The 16,585-nt window shown below is 40.2% G+C and overlaps 1 protein-coding gene across 23 annotated transcripts in view; it reads left to right on the plus strand.

Moving 5' to 3' along the window:
* LMO7 (LIM domain 7) overlaps window positions 1–16,226 on the plus strand; it is a 196,018-nt gene extending 179,792 nt beyond the window's left edge. For 19 of the 23 annotated variants that reach the window (XM_045054447.1, XM_019828007.3, XM_019828014.3 and 16 more), the window contains 10 exons: window positions 28–132; window positions 908–1,000; window positions 1,406–1,743; window positions 2,592–2,657; window positions 4,732–4,784; window positions 7,708–7,921; window positions 10,875–11,156; window positions 12,790–12,898; window positions 14,011–14,113; window positions 15,441–16,226. In XM_045054447.1, coding sequence (XP_044910382.1) covers window positions 28–132; window positions 908–1,000; window positions 1,406–1,743; window positions 2,592–2,657; window positions 4,732–4,784; window positions 7,708–7,921; window positions 10,875–11,156; window positions 12,790–12,898; window positions 14,011–14,113; window positions 15,441–15,463 — 1,386 coding nt within the window. In that variant the 3' untranslated portion in view covers window positions 15,464–16,226. Of the gene's footprint in view, window positions 1–27; window positions 133–907; window positions 1,001–1,405; window positions 1,744–2,591; window positions 2,658–4,731; window positions 4,785–7,707; window positions 7,922–10,874; window positions 11,157–12,594; window positions 12,758–12,789; window positions 12,899–14,010; window positions 14,114–15,440 lie in introns of those variants that run through there. The other 4 variants (XM_019828051.3, XM_045054464.1, XM_019828022.3 and 1 more) reach the window with 3 other exon arrangements.
* Window positions 16,227–16,585: the final 359 nt, after the last annotated feature.

Here is a 16,585-nt window from a genome sequence, read left to right on the forward strand (position 1 = left end):
TGCACATCTTCTCTTCTGACTGGTTAGCTTCCAGTTCCAACCCTCAGTGCCCCGAGTCGCTGGGCATGGGATCAAGAGGAGGAGCGGAAGCGGCAGGAGCGGTGGCAGAAGGAGCAGGACCGCCTTCTGCAGGTAGAGCAGAAATATATGGGCTCCCAGGAACTGGTCCCTGTCAACCAGCATTGTGAAGCAAATTAAAAAAAAAAAAAAACGTTAAAAGCTAATAACCTCATAATTAACAAATCTTTTGATAGGTAGCCCATCTTGTGTTAATTACATTTCTATTTTGAAACTTTCCCAGCCCTCTTTTTAAATAATTATTTACCCCGTGTATGTTTTAGAATGAGGCACTACAGTTTTGTGGAATTCTTACATGTGGGAAGTAAGGACTTAACACCCTTTACGCTGTGTGCTTATTCTGTTGCAGAGAAATCCAGCCCCCTTGCTAGCAAGGGGCTCTAATCAATTACAGCTGTGGTAGAGGGTGGCTATAGATTCAATTCTGAGTATCTACCCTTCCCTCAGACTGTGTTTTAATTTGATATAAGCTATTTGTTTAAGTTTATTTATTGCGAGGGGAGAGAGAGAGACAGAGGGAGAATCCCGAGTAGAATCCATGCTGTCAGCGCAGAGCTTGACGTGGGGCTCGATCCCACAAACCATGAGATCATGAGCTGAGCCAAAATCTGGAGTCAGACGCTTACCCAACTGAGCCATCCAGACACCCCAATGTAATAAGCTATTTTGTACTTTAGGGATGGAAGTCCTATTGGTTAAAATAATATCACTGCCTTTAAAGATTGAGATGAATGGTAGAGCTAGAAAAAAATGCTAGTAAAACAGATTCTGTTTAACATCATTAACCTGTCAATTAACTAATTAACTAACATGCTGTCTCTTCTTATAGGAAAAATATCAACGTGAGCAGGAGAAACTCAGGGAAGAGTGGCAAAGGGCTAAGCAGGAAGCTGAGAGAGAGAATTACAAGTACTTGAATGAGGTAGTGTTGGAGTATGCTGTGTTCTCTGTCTTGGTGAAATTAGCTGAAAAACGGAAGATACTATATTTCACCTGGCTTTGGCCACATATTCACTTAACACAAGCTCTTTGGAAAATACAGTGAGCTTTGATTTGTCAGAATTTTGCTTTGATGTTTCAACCTTTCCCTTAGTTTCTCTAGAGTATCATTAAATAATTGTGTTAATCATCTCTAACTGCATCTTTGTCTTCTTCTGTCTCTGTCACCCATGTGTGGCTTTGTTGGCAGTGAAACTTTTACCATCATTCCAAGTGGAATTCCAGGCCAACTGCAATAAAGTCTCTAAAACTGACTATAGATCTGTCTTTATGACATCATAGAAAGACACAGATTTGGACGGGTTTCTTGTTCTCCCTGGTCACCTAGGAACTGATGGTCCTGAACTCAAACAGCATTTCTCTGACTGCACGGGAGCCTGCCGTTGCCAGCTGGGAAGCCACCTGGGGTGAGGGGTCCAAGTCCTCCGACCGGGAAGGAACCCGAGCAGGAGAAGAGGAGAGGAGCCAGCAGCAAAAGGAGGGTGCGGACGAGGACCAGAGAAAGAAGCTGCAGGAGCAACTAACTCTTGAGAAAGAGAGGACACCGGAGGAGCCACAGTATCAGGAAGGGCAGGAGCAGAAGAGGCATCCGGCGGAGGCCGAGGAGCGCAAGCACCAGGCAGAGAGAGAGAGGGAAACTTCAGTCAGAATATACCAGTATAGAAGGTTTGTCCCACAGCCGAAGGGCACTGTTGTATTTTAAATTGGCTTGGCTTAGTTGTATCCGTTTCCCGCTCCAGAGGCACTATGTTGATCCCTACCATCCATTCTGTACACAGGCAGCCCAGTGGAAACCCTTTACATTGTATACCTGATCCTGTCACCTTACTTCCCTGCTTACATCTATTCAGATGGCTCTCTATTGTGTTAGACCACCCAAGTCCTCGTAGTAACCTAGAAGGCTTGCACGAGCTGGGTCTTGACCCTGTGGTCTACCTAGCTTCCTACTACTCTTCCCTTCACTCTGTCTGTTCCAGACACACTGGCCTCCTTTTCCATTCTTGAAACTCTCTGATGCATCCTGCCCCAGGACTTCTGCATTTCTCAGTCCCTGTGCTTGGAGACGTCTTCCCTCACATATTTGTTTGTCTTACCCATTTTCTTTAAGTCTCTGCTCAAATGTCACCTTCTCAGACTTTCCGGAATACCTCATCTAAAATATGTGTCTTTTCCCCACCCCTTCTCCTGACATACCATGCTTTATGTTAAGTGTTTGTGGCCTTCCTGCCCACTGAAACATAAGAATTACATTTAATACTTCTTTGTTTTGTTTGCTTCTCTAGCCCAGCCCTAGAACAGTAGCAGGTATACATCTGTGGGATGAATAAATTGCAAAATATGCTATTAGTAGCTCTGCTTTCTGCAGTGCTTGATTGAAATACTTGTGTTTCGTTTTTAATCCAGAGGCCGTCTCATAAAGAGGCTAGAATAACGTTGTTTTGGTATCAATTCCTCAAGCTCAGGAAAGGCATTGAAGTCTGATAGTTTTACCGTAAACTCCTCTATCTTTTTAGGCCAATTGATTCCTATGATCTACCAAAGAGAGAGGAAAAATCCCCAGGGTTGCTTCCTAGTGACAGGTATGTAGGACATCTCATTGTAATATGGTTGGAATGATTGGTTTAAATGAATATTTGAGGGCTTGCCTAGATGTTTTGTAGGACTACTTTAACTTTTTCTGTGTGTGTGTGTGGGGGGGGGGGGTGGATACAAAGATCTTGCTGGTTGATCTTTGTACGGACTAGCTTTTGCTGTGTAACCAGCTACCCCTAAACTTAGTGATTTAACATGGTTTTGTGGGTATTTTGGGGCTGATTCTAATTGGCAGTTCTCCTAATTGATTGGGCTCCTCATACATCTGCTACTGGTTTACTAGGCAGCTCTGCTTTGGGGAGTTGGCTGACTGTCAGCTGGGATGGTGAGGCTAACTAGGCCATGTGCCTTTCAAGACCCAGCAAGCCAGTGCAGTCTTACGTATGTGGTGGCTGAGCAGAGAGAGGGAAGCGAAGAAGCATGCAAGGCTCCTTGCAGTCTAGGTTCTGAACGAGCCCGCCAACACTTCTGCCACATTCCATTACCTAAAGTCACAGGCCAGCCCAAGTTCACAGAAGAGAGAAAAACTCTACCTCTTTCCATGTAGGAGGAGCCACAATGCCAGGGGAATGGACGCTGGGTAGAAGTGTGTTCATCTTCGGCAATCTACCTTAATTTTTGTTTTAAAGAGGTTACAAGCAATGGCCGAAGCTTACTCGAAGTCATGTGTGGACATCTGAAATGAGAATTGCGGCCTTCTCTTAGGCTGATTAGAACTACCAGTCAATTCCAGTAAATGTTATATATGTCTTAAAATTCCCTGAAATGTTAAACTTAATGTTTGAAAGTAACTTTAAAATGCTTTGCAGTTCTGAAACCATTAAGGACTTCTGGGTAGAACTCTGTCTATAAATACCCAGTGTATGACCATTAATTTGTGTTTTCAGAGGTGACATTTCTTCTTTAGGAAGTTTGCCTTAGAAATATGGAAAGAGTCATCTCTATGGGCAATGAGGATGACTGAGTAGGACTCCAAGTCGATAGGGAACATTAATATATAGGTAGTAATGGGCTGACATGAAGCTAGAAAATGTTTTAGCGATGGATGACCTTATTTATAGTGAAGGTTTCTGGGTAATTGTGGATCATTAAAATGTGTATCTCTCTTTTTTAAAGATATGCATTTACTTATATATTTTAATAACCTTTATTTATGTGGCTTATTACCTTGAGAAAATAATTAGATTGCAGAGGCAAAATCAGTAACTCCTGGAAGTATAAAACACTGCTAGGCATTTATGATGCAGCATGGGCTGAGAGGCATTAAGAGGTGTGGCTGGACACCTCGTAATAAAAGTATTTTCTATGTCAATACAAATGAAACCGTCATGAAAGTTGCTAACAGTTGTGATACATTATTATGTCCTACACATTATTATATGTTGTATATATGCACATGTATGCTCTATGCATACGTTATGTGTATGTATGATAACATATATTATTCGTTATTACCACTATCATTTGGAGTTCTCGTGCTTAAAGAGTGAGAATGAGAACAGCATGGGTTGATACAGAAACCTAAATGTTGCCATTTCAAAGTCAGGTAACTTCATAGGTTCCCTATGCCAGCACGGGTGAATACCTCTTTGCACTGCCAAGATAGCATTGGTCAGTGGCTGTTTCGGAGTAAGTACCCTAGTGCCCAGAAAGTCAACTTCTTGACCCTTGGGCAGCATGAAGGAAGTGGGGGACAGTATGATGTTAGGTAATCTGATGACAGATGTCTGGTATAGCCTGTGAGATCGAGATCTGGAAGAGAATCAAAGTACACAGATTGGTCAAAAATCATAGGCTTAATCATCCTACAAACTGGAGAGGACCTTCACATTTATATCTGCTTCAAGCATCAAGCTGTTTTCTCATTTAGAGACATCGCTGTTTTCTGCTACCTTGTACAACATGAAAAATTCCTTAGTATGAAAATAAATGTTGCTCTCAACAGACATAGGAAATAAATCAACTGCTTTAAAAAGCAATCTTTTTGGTGTTCTTACATCACAAATGTAAAAAAGATGTTCCTAATGAGACGTCTGTAACATGTTGTGTTTTGTGTTGTAGGAATAAATCCAGATCCACTACTGAACTGGATGATTACCCTACAAATAAAAATGGTAAATGTGAATTTCCCCCCCAAATTCCTCAGCACAGTTGCTTGTTTATGCTATCACACGCTATGATCGGTATTTTTAAAGTCAATATATTTCAGAGTCATTAAGATTACATAATTAAAATACCAAGTATTTTTAGCATTTGTGTATAAAAACAAAACTATCTTGTGGTTATTCTGGCTTTACTTTATAATGGAGGGGGTACTGGGAGATTAAAATGGTTTTAAATAGCTAATGAAATATGGGCATTTTTCAGTGCTGCTGATGGTTTTGTGTAGATTTCATCTTGCAGCCAAGGAAATGGGACAGAGAAGTTTTCTGCAGAATACCAGGGGACTTAAAAATTGTTTATAAACTTGAAATTGTACATTTAAGTGCCAAGTGTCCCAAAGTCCGAAATGATAATCATTTCACTAACTTAGCAAAAATGAGCTGGAACCTGATATTATTAGTATAAAGTGTGCTTTTAGAAATGCATGTGGGGCGCCTGGGTGGCTCAGTCAGTTGAGCATCTGACTTCGGCTCAGGTCATGATCTCATGGTTTGTGGGTTTGAGTCCTGTGTCAGGCTCTGTGCTGACAGCTCAGAGTTTGCTTCAGATTCTGTCTCCTTCTCTCTCTGCCCTCCCCCTTTCATGCTCTTGCTCTCTCTCTCTCTCTCTCAAAAAGAAATAAACATTAAAAAATTAACTAAAATATTAATAAAAGGAATGCATGTGACTGAAATTATATAACTAAGCAGGGGGGAACCCCAAGCATAAAGCATCATTTTAGAACAGGGTTTATATATCAGTCTTTGGGTAAGCAGGGTGTTGGCCGGTTATATGAATGAATCGAAGTTCCAGGTGAGGATTGAGATGAATTTGGTGGACATGCCCACTGATGGATAGCTGCTTCCAGCTCCAGCCTGGTGTGGCATTGTGGGAGAATGCAAGCCTGTGAGGGTCAACTGTTTCTGTTGTAAAAGAGAAGTTAATGAAAATCCACATTTTTAAAAAATCTTTTTTTTTTTAATTTTTTTTTCAACATTTATTTATTTTTGGGACAGAGAGAGACAGAGCATGAACGGGGGAGGGGCAGAGAGAGAGGGAGACACAGAATCGGAAACAGGCTCCAGGCTCTGAGCCATCAGCCCAGAGCCCGACGCGGGGCTCGAACTCACGGACCGCGAGATCGTGACCTGGCTGAAGTTGGACGCTTAACCGACCGCGCCACCAGGCGCCCCTAAAAAATCTTTTAAGTGCTGACAAGGATAAACAAAATTTAAAACCCTCTGTGAGCCAAACAACACATCTATAGCCCTAATTGGTCTAGTTTGTAACCTCTGGTTAAAGCTCATAGAATTTAGTTTGTTAGGTTCTATGATCACCTCCTTCTCCTTAACACATAGGACCTTCCATTGTCTGGTCCTAGTGTAAATTTCCAGCTGTTATGCTGTCTTTCCTGGCAGGAACCCTTATCTTAAACCAAATTTTTTTCTTTCCCAGTTCCCAGTATCACATGCTTTCTGATCTTGTTCCTCTGGTCTTACTTGTTTGGATCTCTGAGTTTCTTTCCCCCCTGAATTTGCCCTAGCCACAATTAAAATCAAACTTTAAGTACTTCAATCTTCAATGTTTGCTTTCTTCCCTTTACTAACTGTAAAGCTCCTGAGTAGCAGGCAGTGGAACTAATGAAATGAAGTATTTTATTGAAAGACCCAGTTATGCCAATAAGGCACTTCTAAAATAGAAAATGTTTAATTTAAAATCTGACCAGGGGTGCCTGGGTGGCTCAGTCAGTTAAGAGTCTGACTTTGGCTCAGGTCATGGTCTCACAGGTTTGTGGGTTCAAGCCCCACGTCAGGCTCTGTGCTAACAACTCAGAGCCTGGAGCCTGCTTCGGATCTGTGCCTCCTTCTGTTTCTGCCCCTCCCTTTCTCTCTATCTCTCTCTCTCTCTTTCAAAAATAAAAAAAAAAAAAAAAAAAAAAACCAAAAAAAACCTGACCAAATTGATAAGCTGTATGCATACACAAATGTAAATGTAGGTATGTATGAGAAAACTTTGGCCTTTTTCACTGCTCACTAATGCAGAGAGGCGCCATGAATTTTGAAAAAAATGACAACAGCAGTAAATGTGGAGAGTGAAACAAAACAAATCCTGAGATGAAATTTCCTAATCCAAGTTGAAAGGGGGAAAATACTTCAAAGTTATGGATGTTTTACCCAAATTAGAAATTAATCAGCTTATCCAATGAGACAAAGCCTTCAGGATAAAACCTCACTGAATTGTCATTCATATATTCAGCATCCAAATTCTGGCTTTGTCAGTTTCTTAGAGGACAAACAAATCTGATAACATTCCTCGGTTAGCATTTGGGTTACTTGACTATTTTTCAATATCACAAAAGCTATTTCAGTGATAGAATGTGCTCTTATTCCTACAATTTGGCCATGACTTATTCTAGAACTTACACTCAGGAAGACTTGAGTCATGTCAGCTGGAGATGCAGGCATACATATCTTCCTCCCCCCAGGGAGAGTGTATGTTTTTTGAAAGCGTGTCACAGCAAGCTTTCGACGAGCATGTGTTTGATTGATTTAATTTCATGAGGAAAGAGAAGCGGAAGAGAAAGTATTTCTAGATGATCATTTTGAAGCTTACTAGCACTGAAATCAATGCTGGTTGTTTCCTTTTTGGGAAGCCTGCTTAAGTCTTTCAGGGTGCACCTGTGACGTGCCTCTGGGTGTGGAACTGGAATTCGCAGGAATAGCGGACTTACTTCTGTGTTCCCATGCAGCAGTCTTACTGAGAATTGATGTTACCATATGTGCACAATGTCATATTTTTTGCTACATTGTATTTGGAAATTTATCCACTATCCAACCTCATTTTTTTTTTTAAATAATAGCTAATCCTGCAGTCTTTGATATGTTTTTAATTTAGGAAGCAGTAAATATTTAGACCGAATTGGGAGCACTAGCTCATCACAGAGGAGCTCCAAGAAGGAACAGGTGCCGTCAGAAGCAGAGTTAGAGAGACAGCAAATCCTTCAAGAAATGAGGAAGAGAACATCTCTTCACAATGACAACAGCTGGATCCGACAGCGCAGTTCCAGTGTCAACAAGGAGCCCATCTGTCTGCCTGGGATTATGAGAAGGTGCGAGAGTTTTTAGGAGTTATTTCCTCTTCTGTACTGTGAGGCAGATATTTAATTTCTGGACAGGTGGGTGACTTTGGACAGGAGAGTTGTCGTACTATTTTTTCTTATCTAAAATTCAGTGGAGAAAGGGCAGCACAGTGAATGTGACTGGGCGCATGTTCGAGGGCTTATTTGAGGGCCAGACATATGCCAGTTACTTTGTTTACCTCATCTGACTTCCTCTGGGGAAAATGTTTTGAGGCAAGGATGGTGATTCTGTTCTTCCATGTAAAGAAACCGTGGCTCAAGCTGGGAATACACTTGGACAAAAACACATGGCTAACAGGTTGCAAAGGTGGATGTGAAATTCTGAAGTAACGATTCAGTCACTTAAAAAATTTATGCTGCTCTTTGTCCTTCCTTGGCTGCTGAACTGAGAAAATTAAGCCTGTTTGTTTATAATGAGCTAATGGTTCATTTGGAATCATAATAGTGTTTACACAGTGTGAAACCTAATTTTTATAACTTTAAGGAAAACATATAGATATACATTAATTGAAAATGAGAAGATGAACATTTTGAAAGATGTTGATAAATGAATACTGAAGCTACTTTTATTAAGTGTTTTGCCAGGTGACAAACTGAGGAAAATTTGGAACATGTTACAAGGGCTAATTATCTCACTATACAAGGAACTTTCATAAATCAATAAATAAACCGTGACAACTTTATAGGAACATAGACAGGTGGTATGAACAGACAGTTCACAGAAAAAGAAAGTAAACATATAAAAGGTTAATGCTACTCCTAAGATAACAATGATGTATCTCCTTAGAAGATTTGTAGAGGCTTAAATATTGACTAATTCAATCTAGTCTTAGCAGTGGTATAAGGAAACAGGAATTATTTCTCCCAGTTGAGTGGAAAGTTTTTCAGTATTTATTCAGCAGAAGCTTTTATGTCTGTACCCATGTGAGCTACCTAGTTCCTGGCACTTTATCTTCTGAATGTATTTGGATAAATATGCAAAAGAGAGACCAAAGGATATATACTTAAGTATTATTGGCAATAGGTAAAAAGAAAAGAATCAGAATATCTGTGAATGGGAGTGTACTCAGTTCTTGCTAAACAACTAATGGCACATTGATGAACCCCAGTTTTTAGGTGGTATATGATACAGCAACGTCTCTTTCGTTCTTTCAGAGTTGTGTAATATTCTACATTATCACAATTCTTATCACAACTGACTGGGCAGCACTTTGGATGATGTTGGTTGGGGCACTCGGACAGCCCTTTTGAGCTGGTGTTGGCAAAAAAAAAAGTTACTTTCTCTTTTGATAAAGGATGAGATAGTACATCACTTTGACTTTGTAGGCCACATCAGTGTCTGTCACATATTCTTTGTTGTTTTTTTTATGACTGTTTGAAAATAAAAAATATCCTTAGCTCATGATTTGTGCATATCCTGATGGTGGGCTGTAATTTGCTGACCTCTGATGTAGTTGCTGCACTGAGAGCTCATCTGGAGCTCTTGGTGAGGAGCCTCTGTTCCTGCATGGGCCTCTCCCATAGCTGCTTGAGCTGCCTCATGACATGGTACCTGGATTCAGAGAGGAAACCTTTCAGGAGGATAAGCCCTCATGTGCAGGTGTGTCATGTGGCCAAGCAGAGAATCAGTGGGAGGGGACCACGCATGTCACGTGGCCAAGGAGAGAATCAGTGGGAGGGGACCATGTAATGGCCTGGATGCCAAGAGGATGAGTCACGGGGGGCCTCTCAAGTACGGTCTACACATGAACCGGCGTGAAGATGGTTCTAATATAATACATACTCCATGGAATAAAGTGAGTTATGAAGAGTATGCATTGTGGAATAATCCCAGTTGGTTAAGAAAGTTAAAACCATGAACACATTACATACGTGTATAGATATGGCTGTACTTACGTAAATTTGTATCTGTTTGTAACTCTGTAAACAGGAGAAGTCTAGAAGTTAACAGTGGTTACCTCTGGGAATTAGGGCAGGTAAATTGTGGTAAGTGAGGGTGGTCGGGGGGACTATATTCATCCCTCAGATACCCCTCTATACCGCTTGGGTCCTTTTCATCATGATGATGTAGTATTTCTCTAATTATAAAAGAAAAAAATGCATATTTTACACTTGGGATAAAAGATCAAGTTTTAAATGTAGTAACAAAATTGACCTGTTAGAAAGTAACCATTTATAATTTGGAGTCGACCTTTGTAGATCAGAATTTATGTAAGCACTTGACTTTGTTTAAGAGAGGTTTTCCAGAAGTTGTATTTAATTCAGTTTGTGAGCTAAGTTCTATATTAAGTGCATATTCACTTTAAGGGAAGTGGCTGGTGAATGCTTCCACAAGATAGACATTGAAGAGTTGACTAAATTCAGGGTTTGGGGTGGTGAGTGAATGAGGACTGCATAGTAGGAATGGTCTGGATTACCCTGGAATCAGACAGACACTGTTGAAAGCCAGTTCTACCTAGCTCTTTTTCCTATGGAGAAGTTAGCATCTGTGAGATATAAAAAAATTGTATATAGTGTGTGAAAAATAAAAATTTTGGCTATGTTTAGTCTAACACCTGATATATATAAGTGCCTAAAATGATATTTTTTGGTTCAATTTTAAAAATTAAGGTATGTCTATTCAGCTGAATATTTAAAGGAAGAATGTAGTAGTTTATTTTTAAAAAAATAATATTTTCCACTTTGGTGTTTTTTATTTTATCTAAGCACCAAGTAAATAAAAATAAATGAAGATTACTTGAATATGAAACATCATGATTCTGATGAAAAGAAACTTTGGTTATTAGTGGCAACTTTATATGTAACGGGACTCGCTAGATTAATACCTACTTACAAAATACAGAAGGTAGATATTTTAGTGACTGTAATGATAGATTCTAGTTGAATGTATTATATAACCTTAATTAACCCTTTCTGTGTTCAGAGGCGAATCTCTAGATAACCTGGATTCCCCAAGATCCAATTCCTGGAAACCATCCCCTTGGCTCAATCAGTCTTCAGGAGTCCATGCTTCCTCCTCCGTTCAAGACTTCAGTCGCCCACCACCTCAGCTGGTGTCCACGTCAAACCGTGCCTACATGCGGAATCCATCCTCCAGCGTTCCCCCTCCTTCCACTGGTTCTGTGAAGACCACCACCGCGCCTTCTCCCGCACCACGCAGCCATTCTCCTTCAGCATCACAGCTGGGCTCCCAGCTACGCAACAGGTGAGAACCCTAGTCTTGGGGTATTTTTTCATTAAAATTTCCCCAGAGTCTTGTCCAAGTTTTCTGGTGAAAACCAAAACCAAGCCTTTTGGAATCTGTCAAATTCAGCGTTCCTTTACCAACATTAATTAAGGCTTTCTTAATAGCTTTCCATGCTGCCCTAAGAGCATCTACGGATGTCTTGTGAAGCCATCGGAGACTTTTGAAACATGTGCTTCATTGCCACTGTCCCGTTTGCTTGTGGTCTGTGCACATGTACTTGTGTAGTTCTCAACGTGGAAGCATAAAAATATACAGTAATTTGTGAATGCATTTGAAATTTATGAGTAAGAGCAGTATTGTAAATGACTTTTATTGAGACTATATGCAAACTCTTTTTTTAATAGGAACTGAGTGTAAAAGGAAAGCATTATAACCCAGCTCCATTGTCTGTGCAACTTTTAACAAGCTGGAGAAAAAATGTTAAGTAGTTAGATACTGCTTTTTTTGTTTTTGATTTTCAAACCATTGCTGGCTACTTATGTAGTTTGCCAATATTTTGTTCAGACTACAGAACCCAGTTCTGTAGGTTATATGATGCAGGAACTGGTTAGAGTCGTATCCATAGACCTTGACTCAGCTTGTCTTCTGATGTGGAGTAAAACTCAGACATCAGCCTGTGTTAGGTTGTGAGGTTTGTTAGCCTCTGCACAGACCCAGTGCTTCAAGAAGCCGTGTGTATACTCCGAAGGGAGTTCTAGGAATATAGTACTTTCCATTGCAATGAAATACTGAAGAGTAAAAACACGGTGATTAATATTGGAATTTTTTTTTAGCTATCAAATGAGGGATTTGTTAAGAAGACATAGCCATCTAAAATAATGTTACTTGTTCCAGGATCTCTAAAGTGTGTATCATGGAGTTTTGAATTAAGAAGGGATACGAATTTGTGGTAATTGTGGGGAGAGATGAAGGCTATGGAGTTGGAGGAAGGCAGAGGACAGAGTGTGCACTTACTTATCTGAGAGCTCTGCCCTATAAGAGCAGATAGGAGACGGGCTGTTGACTTTTTTGCCCTGGAAATGTCTCTCTCAAGGAGGCAGCATGGGCAGTGATACACTGTCAGTGTCACTACTGTGCTAGTACGATGGGATGCAATGGTAAGAAGTGACCTTTACCTTCCCACCTGGGACAGGAGAGACATACATCCAGGGGAGAGTAGAACCCCTCCTTACCTATGTAAATGGTAGCTGTCAGCCAACTGTCACCCAGAGGCATCCTGGAAGCCAGAGGCACCGTCCGGAACACTGGGACTTCTGGGTAACTAGAATAGCAAGTGAGTGAGAAAGAGGCTGGGAAAACAAGGTTGAGATGGTAGAGGAGATGTGATCTAAGGACAGTAACGTCAGGAGGTACAGAATGGACGAATTACACTGAAATTGTTCATTTGTACAAATAGGTGTCAAGGGTTTCGGAACCACCATGGAGATCTTTCAAGGTACAACATAGCATACTTTGATTGTCTGGTGACCACTCTCCTCCCACAGATACATACTTTCTTAAGTAGTTATTAATGTTAATGCCAGAGTGTGATTTTAAGTAACCTTGATTTGAGCAGATGAAAGCCTCCCTTCCATTCTTGTTCCGCGTCTAGGTCAGTCAGTGGGAAGCGCATGTGCTCCTACTGTAATAACATTCTGGGCAAAGGAGCCGCCATGATCATCGAGTCCCTGGGTCTTTGTTATCATTTGCATTGTTTTAAGGTGAGACGGAGACAGACAGCCTGTAGGCCCGCAAAGCTTTGCTTGGAGAGCGCATGGCTTCTTTGCGCGCTGGGTGTGGATGTGTCACTAACAAAACTCCGTGCTACATGCGTCAGTCTGTGCTGCACTTTGAATCACAAATTGCCTGTTCTCAAATCTTAAACTAGTTTCAAAAATTAAGTCCAGAAACACTATGTACTGCCAGCCTCCAATCTGTTAAGATTCTAGAAGTCAAATTTACAGCCTATAAATGCTTCATCTAACATGCTGTCATAGGCATACCTGAAATAAAATTTACCAGTGTTATTAAGAGCATGGGGACATGCAATTCCAAGTGTCTGAAAGCTTAGCTTTACTAGGGAGAGTATGTGAAGAAGAACATTGTAAATATTTTTATAGCTGCAAAGCCTGCTTACACCTGGTGGGTTTCTGCCCATAGGAACGAAGCCTGTAATTACTTTTTTTTTTCTTCAATATCTATCTTTAGGGACACATCTATGTGATTCTAGAACTTGCATTGGGCCAGAAAGAGACTTTGGTTCTTATTCCTGGAGTCTCGCAGACCACAGCTTGTTTAAGCCTGTGTGTTGCTGGCTTGAGTGGTTCCTGGGCAGAACAGAACGAGTCCAAGTAATTAGTGTTTGAACATGTGGAACCGATATATGTTGCCTTGAAGTGAAAGTGCCGTGTCCAAACGCTTGCCAGGCTGGTGCAGTGGGGACACTAGGTGTTGCCCACCCCAGAGGAAAGTGCCAGAAACCCACTCCTCATTTACCTTACTAGTTCATGCAATGCCTTATCCTCTCACATTCCCCTACAAGAAACGAAGACTGAATTCTTTCAAGCTAATCAGCAAATCATTTTTACTCTTTTGGTATATTTAGAATGATAATTTTGACTCTTAAAATTGGACTTAAGAATTCTTTAATGTCTCATCTGGCAGGCTTGATTTTCATCTACTAATTATCTTTTGGGCTTTTCCCCCCCCCTTTGCTGAAATGTATTTAAGAGCTTAGAAGCTGCATTCTGCTCAATCTTTTCTTGTTTTTACCTAAGAGTGCCCCAAGACTTCCTGAGCTGACTGACTGTGGTGGTTCTTTCTCATTCCTCAGTGCATTGCCTGTGAGCGTGACCTCGGAGGCTCCTCCTCAGGAGCTGAAGTCAGAATCAGAAACCACCAACTGTACTGCAATGACTGCTATCTCAGATACAAATGTAAGAGAGCAAATCAGGGAGAAAATTTCTTGTCTTCTAAGGAGACCACGGGTTCCCGGGCATTTCCCTGAACCTGCATCCACATTCCCCTCAACCTCCCTGCCTTAGATGCCAGGCTTTAGGAATCTTAGTGTGTCCCCCTCAAAGAGGCTGCGGTGAGTGGGTCAGTGCTCCAATGCCAGCCACACTCTGGTGGCTCAGGGGTGGAGAGTGAGGAATTGGAAAGGGACGTATGGCTGAAGCAGGACAGCATTCTGTGCTGTCTGCTCAGTGTTTGGAGAAACTTCTAATGACGAGGATATCAACAAACCAAAACAGACAGCTAAAATGATCCTTCTGGGTAGACTGTAAGCTGTTTTTTGGCAAAGAGTTGGTCCCTCATCATTAGCTGATTCCTATTAGCTAACAGTGGGCTTTGATTATGTGATTCAGAACATGACCAACTTTAAAACCTATGATTTAAAAAAGTAATAAAGAATAGTTTATGCTTTGTTGCTATACAATCGTATATCCGTATATACAATATTTTAAAAAGGAGAACGTTTATTCTGATTATATGGTGTTTCAGTGTCATTTTTGGAAAAACTGAGTTTTTTAAAAACTTCACATGCTGGTTTGTGTCTAAGCACGTTTTTGTTTGTGTGTTAATAAAACATAAGATAGCACAAATAGATTGCATATTGTTTATAGCCACATAAAGACAACTATTACTGCTGTTTATATTTTGAACCTTGATGCTGGTAACATGTGTTTCTTCCTTATTGTGAAAGGGTGTTACAAGTGGTATCAGCAAAACCATTTGCTTTTGAACTCTGAGGTATTTATATGGCCCTTTATGTGAAGAGTGCTTTGAAAATGGTTTCAGCTCAGTCAACTCTCTCTTATCTGTCAGCGGGTTGTGAACCTTCTCTCCCCAGCATCCCGTCCTTTGGATGCGACCACTGAGGTTGGAGAGTGGCAAGGCTGGGCATGTAATGGCGGGAGTGTGTGTATGTGTGTGCGCTTTTCTCTCTTTAATCAAATTCCCAAGCCAAATATATTTGATCTTTGGAATCTTCAGGGGAAAATTGCCCATGCCTTTTCTCTCCTCCAGTACAAATAATAGAGAGTTGAGTGTAATTTCTATATTAGCAGTTTATTTTTATAAATAAAGAATTTTAGAAACGAGGCTGTGATTTGCCTAGCTTTACCCTAAGTGAGTGACAAGGTCACGCTTTCTACCTCATGGGGCCATTCTCTGAGTGATTACCACTATGTATCCCAGGCAGCGATACTCAAGTATTTCTCAGGCCTAAGTACTTTTCTTTTTTTCTCCTTGCCCGATCAGCTGGACGGCCAACCGCCATGTGATGTAAGCCTCCCTGCGAAAGCACTGTTGCAGATAGAAGAAGAGGTGGTTGCTGCTGATGTAGATCTATAAATACATGTTGGATTTCTTTTGTGCTCTTTTTTAAAAAGGATAACACTTTTTTTTTTTTTTTTTTTTGCCTCTCTAGATTACATCAGAGCATTATAGTCTTGGTAGAACGTGTATTTTTGTTGTTGTTGTTTATTTATAAGAAGGTAATTCTGTATGGGGGGAAAAGTGCAGTATTTACTTTTTGAAGTCAGCATCTTAAAAAGCACAAGGGAAAAATAAGAACTTCAAAGTATTTTTGGAGCTGATAATGATCTAGTTTGACTTTCTAGTGGTGTTTTGAAGAGGGTTATTTTATTGTTTCTTTTTTAAAAAGGTTCTGAAACATTATTTGAAATAGTTAATATAAATATATGATTGCATTTGCTGTTTATTGTAATGTATACCAAATTAATACAGAACCGTATAGAGAATGTCACTAAAATCTACCCACAAATTTGCCTTCTGTATCCTTCTTTTCATCTATGTAATATTGTGCTTTTTTTTTTAAGAAAAACTTTTAGCATACGTGACATTTTATTTGCTTGATGAAGAGATCTCTATTTTCTTCAGAATTGTCGCTAAGCAGTTCTCAATAGAAAGCTGCTGTTTTTCATTAATACAAAATCATCAGGGTTTGTATACCAAAAGTTTTCTCCAGGAACTAACAAGCCTTTCTGTTCATTGCATTTGTAAATAAACTTGCTGTTGCATTAAGGAATGGTTCTCCTTTTTCTTCTCTGTGTGTGTGTTTGTCTACCTCCCAAACCTTTTAATCCTATTTCAGTATGTGGCTTTTCTTGATATTTTTTTATTTAGCGTCTTTACTGAGATATAAACTAACATATAATCAACTTCATATATTTAAACTGTACAATATGACAAGTTAAATATGTGTGAATACCTATGAAATTATCACCATACTCTTGATGATGTTTTATGTGGAAAACTTTCACTAGGAACTTTATTTTAGAGGGAAGGTTATTTCTGAATGCAGTACACTTCGATAGTAAGAGGTGAAATGGATAGTACATTGTTGAATCATTTGGTTAAAATCTTCATTCTTCTTCCCCAAT

This window comes from Felis catus, chromosome A1 (assembly GCF_018350175.1).
Source record: "Felis catus isolate Fca126 chromosome A1, F.catus_Fca126_mat1.0, whole genome shotgun sequence".
Lineage (NCBI taxonomy): Eukaryota > Metazoa > Chordata > Mammalia > Carnivora > Felidae > Felis > Felis catus.